The following is a 26,193-nucleotide window of genomic DNA, read 5'->3' as shown; positions in this document are numbered from 1 at the left end:
AAACGTACATTTTACTCATTTGTTTGATTGTTGTATTTGTAATCCTACCATTCCTACAAAGGTTTCAAGAGAAAATATAGTGTTCCTCCATGAAGTCATTTGAATCCTCCTGACAGCCCTATGCAATAAGTTAGACTTAGAAGGAGAAATTACAGCTATCTCGAGGTCCCCCAGTTAATTTCGCCACTGCAATCTAACTTGATAAAAAGCTTAGCTTTTTTAAAGAACAGGAGCTCCCTCGCATGGTGAAAAGATGGCTGCTTGTCATAGCATGTGATTGTCCCCCACCAACTTATCTTGCATTTTGTGTGCTTTGTTTTCAACCAGTTATCAAAAAATAATTAATTTGTAAGCCTGGTTACTAAAGCTCACATTTCTGAGGAAATCCCATTTTTGGATAATGTTTGGGAATATGTTTCCCCTTTAGTGCCTTGATCCTCAGGTTGTGAACTCCAAATTCAGATAGGAAATTAGCTGTTCTTATGGTTATATAATATTATCAGGATACCATAATTTGGACTGATTGTTCCATGGCCTAAATTTTATTCAAATCAGCTTCCTCTTTCATGTTATGGTGTCGATAAAATCCTAAAGGCATAGAAAACCCCACTTGCTTTGGCTAGGGTTTCTTTCATGATTATAATACTTTAATTCCATTTTGGCTTTCACGGTACCATCCTACAGAAACCAGGGATCTGCACTTTCATAAAGCACTAGAGCTTTCTAGTGGACAACTGCAAATACTCCATGAAACTACATATCCCAATATTTTATAGGATAGAACCCTGGCAGTTTAGGTAGTATCAAAGTGCTGACACTCTATAGTGCCTATAGTGTAAAAGAAGACTCTGTTGTGTTTGGGCAATGTGCACTATTGCCTGAAGCACAGTCTATTCTCCATCCAACCCCAACTCAGGAGAGGTTCAGAGTGCTGGCTGTATGCCTAGATAGTGAAGTATAGTACAGTAGAGTCTTGCTTATCCAACCTTCACTCATCCAACGTTCTGTATTAGCCAACGCAGTCTGCCTCCCACCCAGATCCACTGCTGTTTCAATACATGGCAATGTTTTGGTGCTAAATTCTTAAATACAGTCATTACTACATAACATTACCATGTGTTGAACTTCTTTTTCTGTCAATTTGTGGTAAAACATGTTTTGGTGCTTAATTTGTAAAATCATAATGTAATTTGACTTTGAATAGGCTTTTTCTTAATTCCTCCTTATTATCCAACATTTTTGCTTATCCAATGTGCTGCCAGCCTGTTTATGTTGGATAAGCGAGACTCTGCTGTAGTTACATGTGTAGTTCCTTCGTGTTGGGAGTCTGAGGCCAGCAAGGGAAGCTCAACCAACAACATACCAAGCCACAGGGAAAATTAATCTGCCCAAGCCCATCATTTCATTTGGCAGCACAGTAGCCAGAAGGGTATTGTAGTCATCCTAGAGAAGATCTCTCTCTAGGCCATTGTCCATAAAATACTGAAGAGTGTCATGACTGCTTGCCTTTCTCCTAGGCCTGAAGACTATTGTGGGAGCCCTGATCCAGTCTGTGAAGAAGCTGTCAGATGTGATGATTTTGACAGTGTTTTGCCTCAGTGTGTTTGCTCTAATTGGACTTCAGCTGTTCATGGGGAATCTAAGGAACAAGTGTGTCATCTGGCCCATTGATCTCAATGAGACCTATCTGGAAAACGGCACCAAGGGCTTTGACTGGGAAGAGTACAGCAACAATAACTGTACGTGTTGTTGTTTTTCTTCTGTGATTGTATGTGTATTCTTCGATTTAGTAGATTACCTTTGTCGCTGTATTTTCAAAAGGACCAGAAATTCTTGTTCTCAGAAATACCGCATTTTAATGATTTTTTTTCCTATCATTTCATTAGCAATCTATATTTGTCTTGTTTTTGTACATTGCTCTTTCTTTTACTAAAATTATTTTGGTGAGAAGCATTGTTTGGCTTCTCAACTTAAAATTAATACAGTTTCAGATCCTTTTCATTCCATGAACTGCTTTTCAGTGTTTACTGTGAATTGCATGTCATATTTATAATGAGATATTGACTATTCAGTTCAAAGGAATATATTTCTAAAGTATTATTTTGGACAGTAAACATGCAACCATTTATTAGTGCACCCCAAAGGTTGCAAGCATGCTAGTGCATATAGAACCACAATGAGAACGGCAGTTTATGAGTAGTGATGTGACAACTCCTGTCACTACAGTACTCACATGCCTGCGCCATGAAATGGTAAAGGTCCTGATGACTTTGCACCACTACACTGGCTGAAATGCTTGGATTTTAGCTTTCAAATTCCTGCCTGATCTTGGGAGATTAGTATTTGGATAGGAGAGCACCAATAAATAGGTGCTGTAAGCTCTATTTCAGATGAGGCAATTGGCAAAACCACCTCTGAATATTCCTTGCCTGTGAAAATGCTATGAAATCTATAAGATCGTCATAAATCGATGAATGACATGAAAGCACCTACAGCATAAGTAGGTTGTAAAATCACTTTTTGTATCTCTGTTGTTTCATATTATAATTATTGATTATTTTTCTCTTTCCTTTCTTCACCTCATTTAGCGAATTTTTACACAATACCTGGGTTTCTTGATCCATTGTTATGTGGTAACAGCTCCGATGCAGGGTAAGTTGTCAGCTCAAATGCCTTTCCTCTCTCTCTCTGTTTAACCCCCTCCACAAAAAAAACCCCAAGTAATTTGACAAATTACAACTGGAAATGAAAAGTCTCAGTGTGTATGAATACAGTTACAGAAGTTGCTGAATGAATTCATTGATGAAGTAATTGTTTGCGCAGTCCCATGTCAGCTGAGGTTGTTTGCTTTTCCTTTTGGAAGGCCAACTATATCATTAAAAAGAAACACCTATGAACCTTCCAGAAATACGCAAAACCTCTACGTGGCAGAGTGCTGGGATTAGGTTTCACCCTATAACCTCAAGCCTCCTTGAGTATCATACCATGAACCACAGATCTAAACTGAAGTCAGTAAATGAGTACACGCTCAAAATCTCATTATGAGTTCAAATCAGGGAGCATTAATCTACTTTTACTAAACACGTTGTGTTTAGCAGAGATGACTTCATTCAATAATTAGCAGAGTTGGCCCCAATACCAATGGTACAGACATAGTATTATGTAGATTTGGACAACTGGGTTGGACTAGATCTATGCTCAATCCAATGTCCATATGTCCAACAAACCCACAAGCAGCTTCTTTGTAGAAGCTTGCTGTCAACGTTGCCTCTGATGGGTTCACAACAGGGTGCCCAATCACATGCCCAATATAAGAGGCATCACTAATAAGCCTCTGTGAGGGAGCTGCTTGTGAGTGATGGTGGTGGTAAAAATGCACCCTCAACCAAGACGGCCATTTGGATGCCAAAAGGACTCCAGTGTCTAAGGTTGCCCTGGAATATTTGGTTCTTCTTTGTTGTCTCTGTGAATGCACACAATGGGTTAACTGCACTCACACTGTGCAGTTCAGAACCTTCTAGAGCTCAAATATGTGTAGAGCCAGCCTAAGTCTGGATCTAATTATATCAAAATATTTTAAATAGGTTGTTCTTTAATAATATCATCATCATCATCTTATTTATACCCCGCCACCATCTCTGCAAGGGGACTCGGGGTGGCTTACATGAGAAAAGGCGCGACAATACATACATCAGTAAATCAACACAACAATAAACAAGAAAGTTATTAAAAATAAAAATAAATAAAAATACAATACAAAGCCATTATAAATAACATATCAGCAAAAACAAGACATTTAAAAACACAAGAATCCAACACTAAGGGCAGGGCCAAATCTAATAGATTAAAAAAATAAAACACTGGGTGTGAGCAGCAGTAAAATGAATCTGAACAGGGGTTTTGAGACGGTAAGGTAGGATGATTGACCCAACAGGTAGGATAAAGTGCTTCAGAGGACATTTTGCAGAACATTGGTCAGAACAGGGAGTTATTGTTTATTCAGGGAAGGCACATTGGAACAACCAAGTTTTCAAGCTCCTCCTAAAGACTGCCAAAGTGGGGGCTTGCCTAATATCATTGGGGAGCGAGTTCCAGAGTTGAAGGGCCACCATTTAATCCCCATTAGCTTCTGGGTTTTGTGGTTTTCATGGCTGTTTCATGCAGGTGAGTTTATGTACAGGATTCTAACACACCATCAAGGCTAATGCACACCTCAATGTTGACAATGTAATTTAGCCAAAAAAAGGTGAGCATTAGACTTTAGTAAATATGGTTACTGTTGTTAAGATGTCTTTGCTCAGTGATGACCCCATGAATGAGGGCACTCAAAAAGCCAATTTTACTAACGTCCCTGTTCAGACACTAAAAAAGGAAGGACTGTGACTTCCTTGGTTGAGTTTATCAATCTGTAGATCAGTACATATTTTGGACCAAGTGTAAACTACCCAGGGTTTTATTTTAGCTTCTGAATTTTGCTGTGGAGGTTACTGATTGAATTTTATCTCCTACTGAGATGACATGTTGCTTTAGCATTCAAGAAGCACATGTGGCATTTGTGCACTTACTCATAGATTTCATTGTTGACATTGCATAGGTAAAGATGACTCTGATAATGCAGATAATTTTGGTACTAGAAAATACTCTTGCTTTCTGTAAGCCTCATATTTCTGAAGAATGAAATTATAGACTTCCAGTACATTGTCAAATTTTTTAGCATTGCTTTCATTTGCACTGGTGCTCCATCTATGACTTGGCTTAGCGTCCCACGTCTTGTGTGTTTAGAGAAGCATTATTCCGGAATCAAAACAGTTGTGAGATGCTTTGATTACTTCAAATTGTTAAATTGAGATGGGAAAGCAATTGTAGTCTATCTTCCTCTTTTTCATCATGCCAATATATTTCAATGTCTTGCTTTTTTTCTACAGCCAATGCCCTGAGGGCTATACGTGTATGAAGGCAGGCAGAAATCCGAACTATGGCTACACCAGCTTTGATACCTTCAGTTGGGCTTTCCTGGCCTTATTTCGCCTCATGACTCAGGATTTTTGGGAAAACTTGTATCAGTTAGTAAGTAATACAATCCTGTCTCTATCTTTCTTGAATCTTCTTTGCTCTACCTCTGGAAGCCATTAGCAGTATGAAGGAAATGGAAGAGGCAATTGTTTACCATGTAATTGTGACAGAATGACAGGAGCCTCTTCTAGCATTAGAAGTGTTAACATCAAACAGCCGATGTGATTCAGTGCTATTGAGTACAGAACTTTGCTCAATATACACCTACACTGTGTTGGTCGCTAAATCAATTATTCCTAGTGAAGAGTCAAAACAATCTCTTTGGTATGGATCTAGAGAGGCTCAAAATAATTAGCACTAGTAAAGCCTCTTGACCCTTTTTGAACAGATAGGATGCACTTAGTTTTCTCCAAGATGGAATAGAGAGGCTTAGGGAGAGGAGTCTCCACAGATACAGCAGCAGAACTGATTGGAAAAGAAATTATGACATTGTATAGCTTTTTCAAAAAATCTGGAGTCAAATACATAGTATGAAACCAAAAAAAATGAAAGTTAATTTTCAAATGAAACCAGAATTGTACTCTTTTGCATTGTTGGAAAATCAAATAGAAAAGAAATATAGAAACTACAATATATGACTGCAGCAGCAAGACTATTGTATGCACAAGAATGGAACAATGCAAGTGTACCAACAGTTCAAACTTTTGGATTTGGATGAAATAGATACATTAACAGCTAGTATGTCTAGTTATATATAATCATTTTTTGCAATGTTGGAAGTCCAATGTATGATTTTTTCCCTTTGTATTCTCTTATAGTTTATGATGAGTTTCTTTTTTATCTTTTTTTCTTTTTCTATAGTTTTAGTTGTCTTCTTATTTTTGTCGTATATGAAAATTCATAATAAATAATAAAGAACATTATATAACTTACTATATACAGTATAGTATTGAAATATCCATTTTCAGCCAAAGCAGAAGAGCCCTTGATCGCACAATGGGTGCTGACAGGACTGCTGACTGACAGGTCAGCAGTTCAAATCCTCGAGATGGGATGAGCTCCTTTCTGTCAGCTCCAGCTTCCTATGTGGGGACATGAGGGAAGCCTCCCACAGGATGATAAAACATCTGGGTGTCCCCTAGGCAATGTCCTTGCAGATAGCGAATTCTTTCACACCAGAAGCGACTTGCAGTCTCTCAAGTCGCTCCTGACACGAAAAAAACCCGCCAAAGCAGATATAAATTTAAAATTATGTGTATCTATTCTTCAGTTAAGCCCTTAAAAAAAGATACACTGTCCATGATACCAGGTATCCGTCCTTACATGCAGAGTATAACAAGAACTCCCTCACAGTCAGGGATCCTCATAATGGTGTTCCTTTCCTCACAGACCTTGCGAGCAGCAGGAAAAACCTACATGATCTTCTTTGTCCTCGTTATTTTTGTTGGTTCATTCTACCTGGTGAACTTGATTTTGGCTGTAGTAGCCATGGCCTATGAAGAACAAAACCAGGCTACACTGGAAGAGGCAGAACAGAAGGAAGCAGAGTTCAAGGCCATGTTGGATCAGCTGAAAAAGCAACAGGAAGAAGCCCAGGTAATTTCCCTCTCAAGCACACCTTTATTTATTAAAAGACTTGGTATTGCTTATGCTTTTGAAGCTTTTGTCTAATGTGGATGGATATACTATGCCAATTTTTATTTAAGACAGCTTACAGTTAGTCATATCAATTTTCATTTAAGATCAAAATATGGTTAATCATAATATTTGGAGATTTATTGTTCCGTTAGATGCATTTCCAGTTTAACTGCCTATCTTGGCAACCTATCTTGACAAGATTTGCTTAGAGGGGATTTGTTTTTGCCTCCCTTTGAGGCTGAAAAAGAGAGACTTTCCCAAGGCTGAGTAAGGTTTCGAACCATAGTCTCCAGAGGACTCAAACCACTACATTATGTTGGCTCTATCTGAAAATCAGAAGGCATTTTCACCCCATTCCATAGGCTACAAGACAGCTGAAGTGAATTTATGCAAGGCATGCTATCTGCTTATATAAAATCCTTCTGCACTGTGCTTTTTGTTTGCCTTATTTGTAGTCCAGATCGTCTACTTAATGAGGTGTTTCCATAGACTGGTGCTTGTCCATGAGCCATTGTCTGCCATTCACTTGTTAATTTGTTAAGAAAAGGAAGAAACAGTTATGGCCACTAAGCAGAAGTATGGTACCAATACTTGGCACATTGGGGAGAGGGATCTGGCCCCTATATCAGATAGTTTAAGGAACATTGCACTAGATTATACATCTATGTAGTAATTAGTGTTCTGCTCCAGTCAGGCATTTGGTTATAGTTGTTGTATGCCTTCACATAATTTCTGACATATGAAAACCCTAAGGCGAACGTATCATGTGGTTTTCTTGACTATATTTGTTCAGCAGAGTTTTATATGTGTCTGTCTCTTTGAACCCTGGTCTCCAGAGTTAAAGCACAATACTCAAACCACTATATCGTACTATTGCCCCAAGTTTGTAATTGCAGCTATAAGCCCTTCTACACAGGCACTAACATCCAGCTTGAAGCCAGCTCAAGATCGGGGTATCTACGAAGCATACACCCCCAATGCAAACTCCAACACACATCTAGCCAGAAATGGTGCGTTTAAAAAACTCACTGGAAATTATAGATCAATCCATAAAATCTGCTGAACTTGATCTGTGTATAAACACTGCACAGCAGGAAGCTGAATGCCAAATGTGGAATGCTTATGTAGAAAGGAGTAATGCTGCAGCAGTCAGAGTAAGAAACCAGATACACAGCTCTGCTGGAAGATAAACAAACACCTCACCCTAGAAAGGAAACCGTAGTGTATTGTCGAAGGCTTTCATGGCCGGAATCACTGCTATATAGCCCGAAAAAACCTACAACAACCCAGAAACCGTAGTGTTTGGTAAAAAACACTTGATTACCCTATCTTGACTTGCTTTGCTTTAGTCAAGCACTGAGAAGCTGTTTTTAACCAGCACATCCCACTGGAGGAGGTAAGGGAGTAATCTGTGGATCAGCTTGATTTGCACACAGTGGATCTTGTTGGCCAATGTCCTAGCTTCAAGCCGTTCCATAGTGTGCCTGTGTAAATACTCCGAAGTGAACCGGATCTTTTAAATCCACATCATCACCCAAATTAAATGCAAAAGTAGCCAATGTCAAGAGAAATCTGTTTTCCTGAACAAGAGAAAATTATTTTCTGTTATGTTTGACTGATTGTAACTGCACTGTCTGCTCCGATTATCCAAAACTTGCTCATTTGCTGTATTGAAGGTCTGGCCTTTTCCTCACCTACAGCTAACACATTGCATAAGTAGTGTTAGCTGGACATGTGGCTACATGTTTTATTGCCTTATGTTTCTAGTTACAACTGTGTTGTTCTTCTTGTACAGATGTATTAGCCACACACTGTGTGTCTTCTTGGATTGATTATCCCTAGCAAAGCTACTGTCTCTGGCCTAGCTTACCTCAGCTATCTCATTCTCCACCTGGAGGCAGTTCCTTTGGCCCAGTTTACCACAGATCTTGCTTTGTTTTCTTCTTTAAGTGCTTTCCTCCTTAGTTAGATGCCTTCTACATTTCTGAATAAAGTTGACTTTTTATGTACCTCAGAGTCAGGCATGTAGCCAGGGGGGGGGCTTGGGGGGCTTCAGCCCCCCCCCCCAATTCTCATGGCGGTCCGCGAGAAGGCCTTACTGGTACATTATTTAAACTGTTATGTTTATTCATATCATGATCTGATCACCATGCTCAATATATCCCATATGCATGAGGGTATTGGGGTAACGATACAAAAGGTTTGCTAGGGTAGACCCTCTTTCACTCAGACTCAGTTCCCCCCCCCCCCCCCCCGAAACAAAATCTTGGCTACGGACCTGCTCAGAGAGGCTAGCTAATTACTTTAGCCCTCTGAACGGACACACACCAGGAAACATCTATTGAGACCAGAATGACTCCTGGGTAGATATTCCAGATTTTGAGCCTTTTGATCCATTAGTTCTCTGATACACAACTAAATATGAATTTTCAAAAAACAACTTGAAGATACATCATAACATGTCAGTAATACCTCTTAGCTTGTCATTTGTCCTTAGGGTTAATGTTATTTGATATTTTAAATACTTTTATTCTCACAATTTCCTTCCAGTATTAATTTTCTATAAAATATATTTAGGAAATAAACATAATGAGACATTTCACTAGAATTTTCATTCAATCGGATATTTCAAAATAGCACTCTGATCAATCATCATGAAACAGCATGTGTTCTGAACTAGGATCTCTTCAAGTTTGCTTTATATGATCTTTTGTTTTGATTTTCTAAGATTCTCTCATGGGTCTAAGAGTTTTTAAAACAAAACAAAAAAATGAAAACTAGGTAGGTTGTTTTGAGTTTTCAGGGCTGTATGGCCATGTTTCAGAAGCATTCTGGAACATGCTTCTGGAACATGGCCTTACAGCCTGGAAAACACAACAACCCAGTGATTCTGGACATGAAAGCCTTCAACAATACAAACACGAGGTAATACAACTGTAACATTTATGTTGTTCACTCAAAAGTGTTTCCTGAAAAGTAATTTGAATACAGAATTAAGATTTCATCATTTAAGGATGAAAAAAAGCTGTCAAAAGATCCGTTTTCTTCATTAGAATACACTTTTATTGGCCTTTTTGCATCATTAATAAAGTAGAAAAGAGAAAGGTTTTTTTCACATGATGTTTTGAAAATAATACTATACTATAAAGGGTTTTTTTAAATTTAAAACTGCTCTTTCTGTATAAAATTCGCTGGTGAATGAAATCAAGGTATGTTTTTAAAGATTAATCAGTTAGGAAGAAGAAAATAATTTAATTCCAATTTAATATTTATCTTTTGTACATTTTAATTATATTATTTCTAAGTGTGAGCTCCTTTGAGTCTGAATTTTGAGAAGAAAGCAGTGTTAAAGTAAATATAATAAAATGCTTTTATGAGTATGCAGATTAATTACTCCAATCTAAAATTTGATCTGAGTATAGTTTCTTCATAAATCCAGGAATAGTTAGGAAAGAACTAGACCAGTTTCTTTCTGTTTCTAGACCTCCAAGCCCCCTCCCTCCACTCCGAAAGGGATCCAAATGCAGTTGTATTTTTGTAAAGCCCAAAATATGGTGTTTCCAACCAGTGATTTTTTTAAAAGGATCACAGTTGTTCAGAATTCAGTGTACTCCTACACAATATCTGTGCTAGATTACCTCAAGCTTCCTTCCTTCCAGCAGCATAATTTTGTGGGGGGGGGGGGTGGAAGAGGTAATGTTGTTGCTGCTTCTGTTAAATGGTTTAGATACAAAAACTATTTCCTGCCCATTGGAAATTTACCAGAGAGCTATTCATCACTGTACCTTTTTCACACCCATGGTCTATTCCTTTGTTCATTTGGGCTTCTTGCATTTGATTACTATGTAGAATTCACATTTGGTACTACATTTTGGTGTTTTGTCTCTCTGCCTTCTCTACCGCCCGCCATCTGTCCTAGGCGGCAGCCATGGCCACTTCAGCAGGGACCGTCTCTGAAGATGCCATAGAAGAAGAAGGTGGTGGAAGAATGTCGCAGAGCTCCTCTGAGGTCTCCAAGCTCAGCTCTAAAAGTGCCAAAGAGCGGCGGAACAGGAGGAAGAAGCGGAAGCAGAAGGAGCTGTCAGAAGGAGAAGAGAAAGGGGATGCTGAGAAAGTCTTTAAGTCAGAATCAGAAGATGGCATGAGAAGGAAGGTCTTCCGCTTGCCAGACAACAGGTTAGGGCGGAAACTTTCCATCATGAACCAGGTAATGTTTTCAGCCTAGATGGTTGAAATTTACATCTCAAAACTGTGCATTGGGCAGGGGTGTTAGAAAAAAAAGAGATGAGTGGGCTAGATTCTCTTTCCAACTTTCCAGATAGCTATATTATGCTTTTTTTTCTATGATCTCCTGAATGCACAAATATATCAGAATCTGGCATGATACGGCTTAGCTTCTTCGGTGACATGAGCTCATCTTTCAGCCTGTCTGCCTACTCGTTTGAAAGGAAAGTAGCTGCAACCTGTACCGTGATAGAAGGATGCAATTCAAAATGTCATGCTGTAACTTCTGTTCCAAACAGACAGGTTTTCCATACAGTGGAACAGAAATGATGCAATGTTCTGTTTCACGCTCCTACTTAATCCCAGCACCTGCTTTCATCTCCCCAAAGTACAGAAATTAGTATAATTCGTTTTAGCTTCCTTTTCACAGACTTTGATTGAAAATGACCAAATGTGTGCATTCAGGATTTTTTTTAGTCCAAGCCCATTGAATTCCATCTTTGCATTGCCCCACTCATTTTTCCCTTTACATACTGAAATGCAACAAGGTTTTCACAATTACTTGATTAACTAGTTGGTGCTTTAGAAGGATGCATCTCTCCTCATAAGGAAAGATTTTCAGAGTAATTCCTTCATAGAGCAATCAATCCGTGCTTTAATGAGTCAAATACGACCCAAAGAGAATATACAAGTTTTCTCCTAATGACATGTATAAGTACGGAGATATAGATAGATAGATAGATAGATAGATAGATAGATAGATAGATAGATAGATAGATATAGTGTGTGTGTGTGAGAGAGAGAGGTATACTATATATAAAAAAATATTCTTTCCCTCCTGCCAGCAGACAAGGAATGATCCTTATAAAATCAGGAAAGAGGAACTTAGTCGCATCAGGGCATAGATGGAGAGTTGGATGTAATGCTGTAGGAAACTTCAACCTTTAAGGCTAGATCTATACTTCCATATAATGTAGCTTCAGAATGCAGATTGACTGCTTTGAACTGGATTATATGACAGTGTAAACTCATATGATCCAGTTCAGTGCAGTTAATCTGCATTCTGAAGCTGCATTATATGGCAGTGTAGATCCAACCTAAGTCTGTGTTTGTGCCCTGTAATCTGATTCTGATTTTGCTGCTGGCTTTTTTTATAGTTACAGAGAATGACAAATCTGTCTGTCGTGTGTTTTCTTTGTTAAATGTGATAACTCCAAGAGTGAGAGAGACTGTGAATTTCATATACTAGCTTCCCAGTTTGTATTAGTGCATATGTGCTTGTTTTCTTGAAAAATTCACAGGGAGAGAGAGTTTTGTTTTGTTTATCCAATTAGACTGAAAATTCCCTGTTGTTACCACTTGTAGTGTTTGCTCTTTAGCATTTGTTTGCTTTACAGTTTCAGTTCCACCTTCTTGCTGTATTTCTCTTCTAGTCACTGCTTAGCATACCAGGATCACCGTACCTCTCCCGCCACAACAGTAAAAGCAGCATCTTCAGTTTCAAGAGAGGTTTCCGCGACCCGGGTTCAGAGAATGAATTTGCCGATGATGAGCACAGCACTGTGGAAGAGAGCGAAGGCAGGAGGGATTCCCTTTTCATCCCGATTCGGGGCCATGACCGGAAAAGCAGCTACAGCGGTTACAGTGGCTACAGCCAGGGAAGTCGGTCGTCGCGCATCTTCCCCAGCATCCGCCGGAACGTGAAGCGGAACAGCACCGTGGACTGCAATGGCGTGGTCTCCCTGATTGGCGGCCCAACCTCCAACCTCCCCAGTGGACGCCTTCTGCCTGAGGTGAAAATAGATAAGGCAGCTACTGATGACAGCGTAAGGAAGTCAATGAGTAGATAGTCTAGGCATGGCAGTCTGTCCTCCTTTCTGCTTTCCTGTATGCTGCCAAGTGGATCCCAAGTGATGGAATGAAAAGTGGTTTGTCTACCTACAGATGTTGAAGCCTGAACCCTGTTCCCCAATTGCTATGCTTTAAATCTTATACCCATCCTTTCTTCAATTAACCAACTCACAGTCTTCCTTCTTTCACTCCTCTCTTCTGGCACCCAAGGGGGAAATGGCTTGGAACTTCTTTTTGAAAGGGAAAGAATAATGTTGAATGTGCTGTTTGCTAAATTAAATCCCCAAATGATTCACATTATTTAGAGGATCATCTGAATGTGAATGGAATTCACTATACATTTCTTAATCCCACCAGTACAAGTAGGATTAATTCCGTATAAATCCTCTTTGGTAGAGTAATATCTCTCATCTTTTTTTATTTAAGAAGCTCCAGGAAACTTGATCAATTTTGTGTAAAATGAAGCTCTGTAAAGAAATGAATCATTTAAGAATTTTTAGGAGTGTAAGAAAAAGATGTTCTACTTGTAGTAATGGCCATCTTGTGACTAGACTATATATATAAAACTTTGGACTGCAAGTCTCATATGACTGACACCAAGTGGTGCTATCCCATGAAGGCTCAGCCCAACAAAAAACATCCCCTCACTTCTGCATATAATATTTAAAGTTATGGAAATTTGTTGGGATCTTTTTTCCCTGGAGAAAACTCATTTTTACAGAGGGGATATTCATTATAGAGATAATGCTAATTATCACACTATACAAGCTGTCATTATTAATATGTCATGGCGTATTAGAAAAAAAATAGTACTTTTTAAAGTGTGAGGCAGTCATGCCGACCACATGACCTTGGAGGTGTCTATGGACAACGCCGGCTCTTTGGCTTAGAAATGGAGATGATCACCACACCTCCGAATCGGACACAACTGGACTTAATGTCAGGGGAAAACCTTTACCTTCACCTAAAGTGTGAGGCAATAGGAAAAGAGGATAACCACATTGCTGTTGGATAGACTCAATACCTGCTCATGTCTGTTCAGGAGAAGGTGGCATTGAAGTCTCTCACTCATGGGGTAGTTATAAGTCAAAGCTGGCTTGGTGTAAAAGAACAAGATGTGGAATCTGGAAACACACATAGTTCCTTTGACCGTCCTTGGGCACATCTTGACATGCCTTTTACCCCATAGAGAAACCGAATCAGCTCTGTTGCTTCTACATGAGGTGCCACAGTCCATACAAATATTTATTATTTTATTGTGGACTGAAGACATAGTAAAGAGACAGAAGCACCCCAGAGTCTAAACCATTACTCTTAAACTGTATGCACTTGCCCTTTCTCTGAACAAAGTACATTTTCCCAAAGTGACCATCTTGAACAGCATTGTTGGCCAAAATACACAAGGAAAAAAGTTCCAAGCTTTTTCTCCCTTAAAAAAAAAACCCCAAACAACCCTCTCTGACATCTTTATTACTGCAAACTAAATTAAACTGTATCTCGGCCCCTTTCTTTTCTTCAAGAATGTTTGAACCCTCCCCTAGTTACTTTCAGCTTTGATTACTACCACTTTTTCCAGTTAGCATGTAAGTATACTCTCTCAGTTTAGTCCTCTAACAGCATGAAGATGTTATGGATTTATTAAGAATATGGCATGATGACTGCACGAAAGATAACCCACACTATATCTCTGCATTATGTGATATCAGTTACCTAAAAGTTATTTCGGCAATGATGGCAGCAATCTAGTTTTATCTATCTTATCTCAGAGAAGACATAACCTGTGCAGTTTATACACTAAATTAGTTTTTTTCTTAAATATCTATATGCTCAGGTTAAAATACAGTCCTTTTTGCTTGAAACAGAAAGCATTTGGAGTGCCATAACTTTGCCTATTTCTACTTACAAAGAAGCATGGGTGCAAACAAGCCCTATGAGTAGCAGCTTAAAGAGCTGATCATGTTTACCCTGAAGAAGAGAAGACTAAGAGGAGACATGATGTGAGCCATGTATAAATATGCGAGGGGAAGTCATAGGGAGGAGGGAGCAGGCTTGTTTTCTGCTTCCTTGGAGACTAGGATGTGGAACAATGGCTTCAAACTACAAGAAAGGAGATTCCTCCTGAACATGAGGAAGAAATTCCTGACTGAGAACTGTTCAGCAGTGGAACTCTCTGCCTCGAAGTGTGGTGGAGAGTCCTTCTTTGGAGGCTCTTAAACAGAGGCTGGATGGCCATCTGTCAGGGGTGCTTTGAATGCGATTTTCCTGCTTCTTGGAAGGAGGTTGGACTGGATGGCCCACGAGGTCTCTTCCAACTCTATGATTCTTTGACTCTAAAGTAGCTTATCATTGTCTACCAGTCAATAGTAAATCTTACTGGGGGAAAAACAGTTTTAAACACATGCCATTAAATGATAAGCTGGCGCTATTTAGAGTCACAATATATGTACACAAGATAGATTCTATCAATGTTGTGTAGTTGTTTTGTTCTTTTAAAGATTCTGAACTTCCCCATGGATAGTTTTCCCAGTCTCCCCTTAAGTGCTTTTAACTCCAGTGCAATTTAAAAAGAGATAGGAAACCACATTTTTGAGTAAAACAAAATATTAAAAAATAAGAAAAGAGTTACACAGTCCCTCTCGCCTCACTCTCTTGTGCTCCAAACAAATTCACAAGTGACTAACTTAAATAACCAAGATGATAATTCTGAGAGCGTTTCACATACAACCTCAATGCAATTTGGTCTTCAGGGAAATGTTGTGGCCCCATTTATGGATTTGTTTTTATTTGTTCATTTACCTCTTCATTCTAAAACTGCTGAGCTCATACACGGTTAAAATCATAGACACCGTGATTTTAAAAACACAACTATTACAGATCCACTCGAAAAGCTGGGTGGTCAAGTCAGTCTCCAATTGATATAGAAAGCTTGTAAGATTCAGCACCAACGTTATTTGAGTGGTTGAAATTGAATTCCACTTAGATCTTTTAAATTCCACTTAGGCTTTTAAGCAGAGGCTGGATGGCCATCTGTCGGGGGTGCTTTGAATGCGACTTTCCTGCTTCTTGCCAGGAGATTGGCCTGGATGGCCCACGAGGTCTCTTCCAACTCTATGATTCTATACAAGCCCTAATGATGTTTCTATCTCTAAAAAGGGGAGGCGAAGTAGCTGCCACCATGCTAATTAAGTGATTGGTAACAATTTGTAACATAGAAGAGTTCATAGTAAATCATTTCTGTTGAAATTAATAGGACCTAATGAGGTAATTGAAAGACTTAAAATAGCTAGCAAATACTTTAACTGAGTTTAAGTTGCAGATCCCAAAACTGCTGTATCTGAAAATACGTGTCTATATGGATGTACTTGAACAAGAAAAGCAGTGATTCACTGCATAAACTACATATAACTAAACTACTGACTCAGGGACTTCAGGTGAGATAAATGCATTGAATTGGAACTGACAAAGGGCCTTATAGAATCTCTCTATCAAGAATAAGAAGCCATGTTCAGGAATCTTTTGACATAGGTATGAAAAATAAATTCTGCCTTTGTTTTGAGAATGAAAGCCTTTTGCATTTCCCTCTGCAGACATTTAAAAAACCGTACTAACAGGATGTTATGGATTTTTTAGGGAACTACTGAGGTAGAGATTAAAAAGAAAGCTACTGGGTCACTATTGGTGTCAATGGACCAACTAAATGCCTCCTATGGAAGGAAGGACCGAACCAACAGTATAATGACAGTCATAACAAATACCCTTGTAGAAGGTAGGTTCAATTTTTAGCAATATGTTTTCCTGTTCCCACTAGCAAGGAAGATCTCCACTTTAGAAGTTTGTATTGTCCTTTGTTTTTTGTCATACAGTAGAGTCTCACTTATCCAATATAAACGGGCCAGCAGAACGTTGGATAAGCAAAAATATTGAATAATAAGGAGGGATTAAGGAAAAGCCTATTAAATGTCAAATTACATTATGATTTTACAAATTAAGCACCAAAACATCATGTTTTACAACAAATCGACAGAAAAAGCAGTTCAATACATGGGAACGTTATGTAGTAATTACTGCATTTATGAATTTAGCACCAAAACATCGCAGTGTATTGAAACAGTTGTGGATCCGGGCGGGAGGCAAACTGCATTGGCTAATACAGAACGTTGGATGAGTGAAGGTTGGATAAGCGAGACTCTGCTGTATTTCCTTTCCATGGCACAATGAAAAGACATTTTTGATTAGGCAGTCTTCACTTTTGTTTTTGTTTTTTAACAAAGTGTACTATACTTTATCCTTTAAACCTGTATTAAAATGATTTTTAAATATTTTAATGTGATTGTGTATTTGATTGGATCATTTTACTAGGCTTTGGATGCCTTTTGTTTTTACTTACATTGTAAGCTGTCTTGAGTCACATATTGGGAGAACAGCAATAAATACGTTTCATAAATGAAAATACACACACACACACACCAATAATCTATTAAACAAATGGGAGGCAACCAAACTCATTAGTATGGAGTGAGGTGCTGGGACCATGACAATCACTGTACAGTGATAGACACTTTACAGTATCTAGATCTTAATATTTCAAAAATGAGAATTGTTTATTCCCAAATCCTCTTGATTCTGCTCAATGCTCCTTCCTTGAAGGAACAGTGGGGTAAAGATGTGTGTGTGTATGTGTTTGTGTGTATATGTGTGTGTGTGTGTGTATATATCACAATAAATAAATAGTGTCTTATCAATTTCATCCCATCCCCTGAATATGATTTTTATTTATTTATCTATATCTATATATTTACTATATTTATATCCCACTTTTCTCTACCCTGAAGGGGACTCAAGGTGACTTACAGCTTGGGCAATAATTCAATGCCTTAACAATATACAATTAAAATAAACATTTGAATTAATATTAACTTGTTCTCCCCCTGCTTATTGTTAACATCATTGAATATATTTTATTTCCTTTTTTAAAAAAAAACATGATTTTCACAGTGTTTCAAATGGGGCAGACTATACAGTTCAGGCATGAGCAAACTTTGGCCCTCCAGCTTAAGCAGCTGAGGAGGGAAAAGAAAGGGCCTGAAGCCAGGAGTTGTCGCAGTCCAAAACACCTGGAGGGTCGAAGTTTGCCCATGACTGGTTTAGTCTATCATTTGAGGATTATATAAACCTAGCATTTCAGTATTGTAGCTCTGTTTTTTTTTTTAATTAATACAACAAAAATGTCACATTTTCCTATTTTGTTGTGTTGCTGTAGAACTGGAGGAATCTCAAAGAAAATGTCCCCCTTGCTGGTACAAATTTGCCAACGTTGTCCTCATTTGGGAATGCCACCCATACTGGCTAAAGTTGAAAGAGATTGTCAACTTGATCGTCATGGACCCCTTTGTGGATTTAGCCATCACCATATGTATTGTTCTGAATACTCTGTTCATGGCCATGGAACACCATCCCATGACTCCAACGTTTGAACATGTCTTGGCCGTAGGAAATCTGGTAAGCAGAATGCGCTTTAAAAGTTTCTCAGCAACAAGTGGACTTCAAATGTCAAGATCAACAAATGTCAAGACCAACATATTATATTGCTGAGCAACTCATCATTATTTCGTTTATCTTATTGAAACTATTATTTGAGCAATGAAGATGTTATGGATTTATTAAGTATATGGTATGATGACTGCTAGCATTTTATTGAATGCTAGAGGTGATGCCTAATGCTTTCTGTAAGTATCAAAAATGTTATAGGGCTGAAGGGAGCATTACGTCTTGTTTTGAAGTACTGAGGGTACATCTACACTGGAGAATTAATACAGTTTGATTCCACTTTAACTATCATGACTCAGCGCTGTGGAACCATGGGACCTGTAGTTTTAGCCTTCTCTGTGAGATTGCTGGTGCCTCACCAAACTAAAACTCCCAAGATTCAGTAGCTTTGAGCCATGGCAGTTAAAGTGGCAACAAACTGCATTAATTCTATGGTGTAGAGAGGTGCTTGTTGATGGAATTCAGTGAAAAGTAAAGCAGATATTTCAGGGAGGGGAAAACTGTAAGAAAAATCATACCTCTTCTTCACTTAAACTTCTGATGCAACATGACTTGTTTTTCTGCTACCTCACCCTCCCTTTGAAAATGGATATATGAATCTGAATTATGGGGGAGAATGTAGCAATCTGTTGCTTTTTTCTTTATAGGTTTTCACTGGAATATTTGCAGCGGAAATGTTTCTGAAGCTCATAGCAATGGATCCCTACTATTATTTCCAAGAAGGATGGAACATTTTTGATGGATTTATTGTCTCTCTCAGTTTACTGGAACTCATGCTAGCAGATGTGGAAGGGCTTTCAGTGCTGCGATCCTTCCGACTGGTATTCTTCTTTTCCTCATTGCCTGTTACAGTTTTCAGTTTTGCAACGGCTGTGAAATCCTCTGTAAAAAAATATGGGAATATATATTATGTCTTATAATTACTGGAGGAATTATTACTCTATACTGGTGATCAGCATTTTTTGTTTTTGTTTTCAAAAGTTGGTTCCTGATCCATTCCATTGATATTCAGTTCCAGAGGTTCTCCTGATTTTCTGCGCACCTTTATTTAGACCAGACTTTCTCAATGTAGCTTGTAGAAAAAGATAATTCCAATAAAATATATTTATTAAAATAAATTCAGAATCAACACATATTTGTGTGAAATTAATTTTAATAGTTAACAAGCAGCAGTGTCAAACTAAAAGCTTGTAACTAATGGTAATATAGTCTTTTTATATAAAAATAATTATTCTGGAATTGTGACTTGTAGAGGTGCCACACGTGGCTTACCAGTTATGGAACTTACTTTCCTTATAATATATTTCCATATTTTTGTCTTTCATTTGTTTTCTGCCAGTAGGTATGTCATATTGTTTGAATTGTATATCAACATATATGTGTAATTCACTGTTTGGGATACTTGTTATTTTGGATGTATTTTATGCAGATTGCTAGTTAACCTGCCTTTCTATGAGAAAGAAAGAGTTGTAAACTCAAATAACAATTGCAGTAGTAGCAGTAGTACACTATATAGTAGCCCTTATCTGCAGGGGACACAGTCCTGGACTTCATTTCTGCGCATACAACTATGGATAATAGTGAATCCTGTTGTTTTCAATGGGATGAATGATGGAGGTACCAAGAAAAGAGTGTAACTTTTCGAGGAGGCCCTAAGTGGATAACTGAAATTTTAGATAAATGAAATTACTGTATGTATGTCAGTTCCACGGATACATGGATTGTATAGCTGTAGTAATAACAACAGCAACAACATAAAGCAGTAATACTAATCTTTTCTTCCTTTATTTTTCTTTTACACCATCATCAAGTTGAGAGTCTTCAAGCTGGCAAAATCCTGGCCAACTCTTAACATGTTGATTAAAATCATTGGTAACTCGGTGGGTGCCTTGGGGAACCTGACTTTGGTGCTGGCCATCATCGTCTTCATTTTTGCTGTGGTGGGGATGCAGCTTTTTGGCAAGAGCTACAAGGAGTGTGTCTGCAAGATCAACCCAGACTGTGAGCTTCCTCGATGGCACATGAACGACTTCTTCCACTCTTTCCTTATTGTCTTCCGTGTTCTCTGTGGAGAATGGATTGAAACCATGTGGGACTGTATGGAAGTAGCTGGACAGGCGATGTGCCTTATTGTCTTTATGATGGTGATGGTCATTGGAAATTTAGTGGTCAGTAAAAATTTCTGATTGTTTTTGAGTAGGATATGAACAGATGCTATCTTATAACACAGGGAAAAAGAACTCACTAATTCTGTTGCTTGCTTTTCAGCTAAAGTTGTCTAATTGTTTCAGTGATTTAATTCCAGGTTCTTGTTATGATTATGCACCAGAGGGGAAAAAACCATAACAGTTACTGCACCAATGCAGTGCTATGTCCAGGAACATAAGAATGAGGCCCCATCTACACTGCCATATAATGCAGTATCAGAATGCAAATTAATTGCTTTAAACTGGATTGTATGGCAGTATAGACTTATATAACCCAATTCCATAACCATATAATGCAGTTCAAATTGTACTACTTGGCCATGTAGTTCCAACCTAAGTCTGTTGGATCTGGCCAAAAATCTATCTGCTGTATCCAGTGAAATGTTTCAGCAGACTTACTCTATCTCAATGTTTCTCAGCCTGTGTGTCCCCAGATGTTTTGGCCTTCAACTCCCCAAAATCCTAATAGCTGGTAAACGGGCTGGGATTTCTGGGAGTCATAAGCCAAAACACCTGGGGACCCACAGGTTGAGAACCACTTCACTAGCTGGTTTAGGGTTTCTATGTGTATGCTGTTTTCAAAGAAAGAGCTTTATTTTATTTGCTACATAGTGTATTTATTTATATACCACCTTTCTATCAGTGAACCCAAGGCAGTTTATTTTATGCCATGCATTTTAATATATGGTATAAAAGGCAAACATATTAAAGAAGGAAGAGCCAAATGAGCACATTTGGTTCCAGTTGTAACATAAAGTGGTGTAGTTGCAATGGTCCATGGGAAGAAAGGACTGATGAGAGGGAGACAGGTCTGAATTGGGAGGGGTGAAATGGCAGGTGATCTGAGCCACCCAGTGGAGTGAATCCACTGTCCCATCTCTCCCTCTGGTGCTACCACCTTTTGGGGGGGGGGGGGGAGGATATTATCAATTCACTGTAGAAATGTTGTTAAGAAATAATTGATTTATCCCCTCTTTCTGCTTTTTCAGGTGTTGAACCTGTTCTTGGCCTTGTTGCTGAGCTCTTTCAGTGCAGACAACCTTGCAGCAACTGACGATGATGGGGAGATGAACAACTTGCAGATCTCCGTCATTCGAATCAAGAAAGGCATTGCCTGGGCAAAGATCAAAGTGCATGAACTTGTGCAAACCCATTTCAAAAAGAGGGAGGCGGATGAAGTTAAGCCCCTTGATGAGTTGTATGACAAGAAGATGAACTGCATTGCCAACCACATGGGGGCTGACATCAATCGAGAGATTGATTACCAAAAGAACGGCAATGGCACCACCAGTGGCATTGGGAGCAGCGTGGAGAAATACATCATTGATGAGGATCATATGTCTTTCATCAACAACCCAAACCTCACTGTCCGAGTCCCCATAGCCGTAGGCGAGTCTGACTTTGAGAACCTCAACACAGAAGATTTCAGCAGTGATACCGATCCTGATGGCAGCAAAGAGGTACAAACCCATGCTCCTTCTCAGAGTATATTCCCATTTCATTGTTTCTGGTATTCATACGTAAGGATGACTTCCCTACTACATGCTTCCTAAATGGATAATCCTTCAAGATACAGCACTTTTCCTAGTGCCATTCTCCAATTGCAAAATGCATATAGAAATGCATATATTAGGGGAAATTACACATAGAAATATGTATAGAATTACTATGAATTTTATCCTTTTTCATCTACTTTTTTAAAATGTACAAACTGATGTTAGAACTGGTAAAATTGGAACAAACAAGTTGAAAGATTCATCATTCTCAAACCTTATGCATTACGAAGGACGTAGATGTGGGATTGTGGTAGTAAGCAGATTTCAATATACAAATAAATTACTTGTTCTTAGTTCTAGTCAAGAAGATGCAAACTCAAGTGATACAACTTGTCATGTATCAATGAACAATTGTTCATAAGCACATAAAGGGGAAAAGATCTTAATCAGTACAGAAGTCTATCAAAACATCTGGGAAATGCTAATCCATGAAATTCCAGCCAAGTCAGCTGTGGTCATATATAACCAGAATTACTAAACATACATAAACCAAATGTCTCCAATAAGTAAGGCATGTAAGCATGGAATGAATGCAATAAACTTTTCCCATGATTTTCCACACCCCATTCATTTGTGGTCACTTCCCATTCACTTGTTGTCTTCATAGTGGCCCAGTTAAAACCAATAGCAGATTTCAGGAGGACCAGAGTCAGGATTTCCAGTGGATATTGGCACTAAACCACTTTTTAAATTGTTTAAGTTAGTGCCCATTACCCATGGCAGCCATTTCCATCAATTCACATTCTCTCGGGCTCAGTTTCTCTCCCTACTGCAAAACAGTGCCATGCTACCACTCCTACTCCTTCTCAAGGAGCATTTGTGAAATGAAATCATATGAAAAGGCTCTTCCAATTGATATCCATATGTACATAGGCAGGGGTATGTTCTATTGAGCTCTACCCTCAATGCCATATGCACAACACACACAACAGATAGATGTGCTGAACATGCTATTTGATTGAGGAATCTGTGCTCATACAGCTGCTCATACAATCATAGACTTCTCACTTGACTGGAAAGCCAAAACAATTTCATATATCACAGACATCAGAGATGGAGACTCATAGGATATGCTAACATAGTGGATGGGATCACTGGGCATGATTCTACTTTCTTCAGCATGAATTTGATATACATGTGAAAGAGATCATTTGAGGACACCCTGTGATGTTGAATGAGTGATTAGCACACTCCATATACACCATCAAATAATCCAGTATCTGATTCCAGATTATCTGTTTGAACTATATTAGATGGCAGTGCATACTCCTATAATCCAGTTCAAAGAAGATAACCTGGAATCAGTGTAGATCCAGCCTCACACTAAGATAATGCAGTTAGTTAAAAACATTCAATCTCCCCATCTCAAGCATCTTACATTGAAATTAAATTGCAAAAATTGCAAAAAATAAGTCATTTTAAGAGAATTAGTTATAGCCACTTTTGAATTTCATGTAATAATTGTGGCAATGTTTTCAACTCCTGCCAAATGTCACCTTTAAAAATAGATTTATTGAGTATTTGTAACTATCGTTCAGTTGTTGTTAATAATAATTTTTGAATCTGGAAATCTATTTGGCATACAATTTATTTTTGGTTGTTTGATCATAAAGAAAAACAAATTGTACTAGAGAAGACAGGATTTAAAGTAAGTTTGGGATTTTTCATATATTGATATCTATGCAAGTTGGGGGAAAGTATAGTCCAAAAAAACTAATTTTCCCAGGTTTTACTTATTCAGACTTAGCCATGATGACATATTTGACTGAGCATTGTAGTCTGTCAGCAACATACAGTACATGTCTCCACAACGACAAAGGAATTAGAAAATGTTTGCCCCTTTTCCATATGTGTTTTTCTTTTGGTGATTCAAAAAGATTAAACTAGGAAAAGTCTCATACTTTTTGTTGCCAAGAGTTCAAATTCAGGATGAAATGAAGTCCTTCTTTTCACCTGGATTATAGTACAGATTTAACATTTCAGATTCAAAATTCCAAAATCCAAAATGGGCCACGTGGGTGGCTGCAATAGTGGCACCTTTGCTTTCTGATGGTTTAATGTACACAAATGTTGTTCCGTGCACAAAATTGTTAAAAAATATTACGGATAAAATTACCTTCAGGCTATGTATTCTTGGTGTATGTGAAACATATTTGATTTTCACATTTTGGCTTGGGTCCCATCTCTAAGATACCTCTTGATGTATATATATACAAATAGAGGTATTCCAAAATCTGAAAGAAAAGCCAAAATCCTGAACGTGCCTGATGCCAAGAAGGGAAACACAACCTGTATCTATGTATGTAATTGTTGGGGGTGTTTTTTTTACTATTGCTTTCCCAGAAACTGGATGATACTAGTTCATCAGAGGGCAGCACCATTGATATCAAGCCAGAAGCAGAAGAGGTTCCTGTTGAAGCACCAGAAGAGTATCTGGATCCTGATGCGTGTTTTACAGAAGGTGATATAGTCCACATATTGATATTTATGTCTTTAGCAGTCTTGGTTCTATGCCGCATTCCTTGTTCCCCCATACTTGAGAATGTGTGAAGCACCTAGGTTTGTTTTCCCCTGTTTGTATAAATGTAAAAATAAATTAAACAATTCTTAAAATAACTACAGCTGAATTTATAGGATTTCGATAAAGAACCTGAAGGGTGTTATTGAATCAAAGGATCCAAACATGGTCATGTAACCTCCAACTATGGCCAGTATTCTTTTCTTAAAGGATGAACTCCCAACCTATGATGCAGACTCAATAGTGAATAATCAATATATTATCTATAGCTCCAAGCCATGTGGCGGTAAAGCAACATCCTTTATGACTCATGACAATTCAAAAAAAATGTGTACATTACATTGCAACATTTTGGACTTTATGTATCCTTTACCTGTTAACCAATGCTACAGTTCTCAGAAAGCTTTTGGTGACTTTGCATTTGCAGGTTGTGTGCAAAAGTTCAAGTGCTGCCAAGTTAGTATCGAAGAAGGGCGTGGCAAACAGTGGTGGAACTTAAGGAAAACCTGCTTCCTGATTGTCGAACATAATTGGTTTGAGACATTCATTATCTTCATGATCTTGCTGAGTAGTGGCGCTTTGGTAAGTAGAGTTAACATTTTATTGGAATTTGCTAAAGAGCCGAACTTAAAAATACAGAAAATGTGTGAAGATGCTTTTTTTAAAAGCTAAATAACAGCTGCAGGAGAATCTGTACAGTGACCATGCCATTTATTCTATTCCTTTTGCCATTATACTTTTTAATATATAATAACAACAACAACAACGTATCATCGATGTTGCAATCCCAGGCGACAGCAGGATTGAATAGAAACAAGTGGAAAAGCTGACACGATACGAGGATTTAAAAATCAAACTGCAAAGACTCTGGCAGAAGCCAGTAAAGATGGTCCCAGTGGTGATCGGCACACTTGGCCTGCACTTAAACACAATTGGCGCTGACAAGAATACCATCTGCCAGCTGCAAAAGGCCACTGGGATCTGCACGCATTATTCGCCAATACATCATACATCATACAGTCCTACACAATTAGAAAGTGTCCGACGTGTGATCCAATACAACAACCAGCATAGTGATCTTGTTTGCTGTGTACCAATCTTGTTGTGTTTCAAATAATAATAATAATTACTATTATTATTATTATTTTATTAACTTTTGAGCTCAAGGTGAGGCACAGCATAGTTAAATACATTTATATGTATACCCGTCTGAACATATCTCCCTCTATGAACTATCATGGAGATTAAGATCTCCTGGGGTAGCCCTGCTCTCGGTCCCACCTCCATTGCAAATGCGGTTGGTGGGGATGAGAGACAGGGCCTTCTCAGTGGTGGCTCCCTGGCTCCGGAACTCACTTCCCAATGAGATTAGATCAGCGCCCTCCCTCCTGGCGTTTAGAAAGAAAACAAAGAAGTGGTTGTGGGACCAAGCCTTTGACCAGTAAAATAATGCAGCGCAAAAAATAATTAGGATATATGTGCAATGGCAATTTGGAATGGCCACGGTGTATGATTTTTGGATCATGTGACTTTAATATTTACACTAGGATGTTTTTAATGCTTTGTCTTAATGCTTAAATTTTGTTTATGTTTAATGGTTTTAATTATTTTAATTTATAGTTTATGCTAGTGTTTATTT

General features: G+C 38.4%; 1 protein-coding gene across 1 annotated transcript in view; it reads left to right on the top strand.

Annotated features, from left to right (window-relative positions):
• SCN8A (sodium voltage-gated channel alpha subunit 8) overlaps positions 1-26,193 on the top strand; it is a 104,393-nt gene that overhangs the window by 54,285 nt on the left and 23,915 nt on the right. The window contains exons 7-19 of the mRNA XM_067463927.1: positions 1,518-1,739; positions 2,589-2,652; positions 4,926-5,067; positions 6,403-6,609; positions 10,571-10,858; positions 12,309-12,701; positions 16,357-16,492; positions 17,987-18,225; positions 18,921-19,094; positions 20,085-20,441; positions 21,470-21,940; positions 24,380-24,497; positions 24,982-25,136. Of these exons, the coding sequence (XP_067320028.1) occupies positions 1,518-1,739; positions 2,589-2,652; positions 4,926-5,067; positions 6,403-6,609; positions 10,571-10,858; positions 12,309-12,701; positions 16,357-16,492; positions 17,987-18,225; positions 18,921-19,094; positions 20,085-20,441; positions 21,470-21,940; positions 24,380-24,497; positions 24,982-25,136 (2,966 nt within the window). The remainder of the gene's footprint in view (positions 1-1,517; positions 1,740-2,588; positions 2,653-4,925; positions 5,068-6,402; positions 6,610-10,570; positions 10,859-12,308; positions 12,702-16,356; positions 16,493-17,986; positions 18,226-18,920; positions 19,095-20,084; positions 20,442-21,469; positions 21,941-24,379; positions 24,498-24,981; positions 25,137-26,193) is intronic.

Source organism: Anolis sagrei, chromosome 2, assembly GCF_037176765.1.
Source record: "Anolis sagrei isolate rAnoSag1 chromosome 2, rAnoSag1.mat, whole genome shotgun sequence".
In the NCBI taxonomy this organism is placed as follows: Eukaryota; Metazoa; Chordata; class Lepidosauria; order Squamata; family Dactyloidae; genus Anolis; species Anolis sagrei.
The sequence above is the reverse complement of the archived record's forward strand: the minus strand, read 5'-3'. Positions and strand labels throughout refer to the sequence as shown.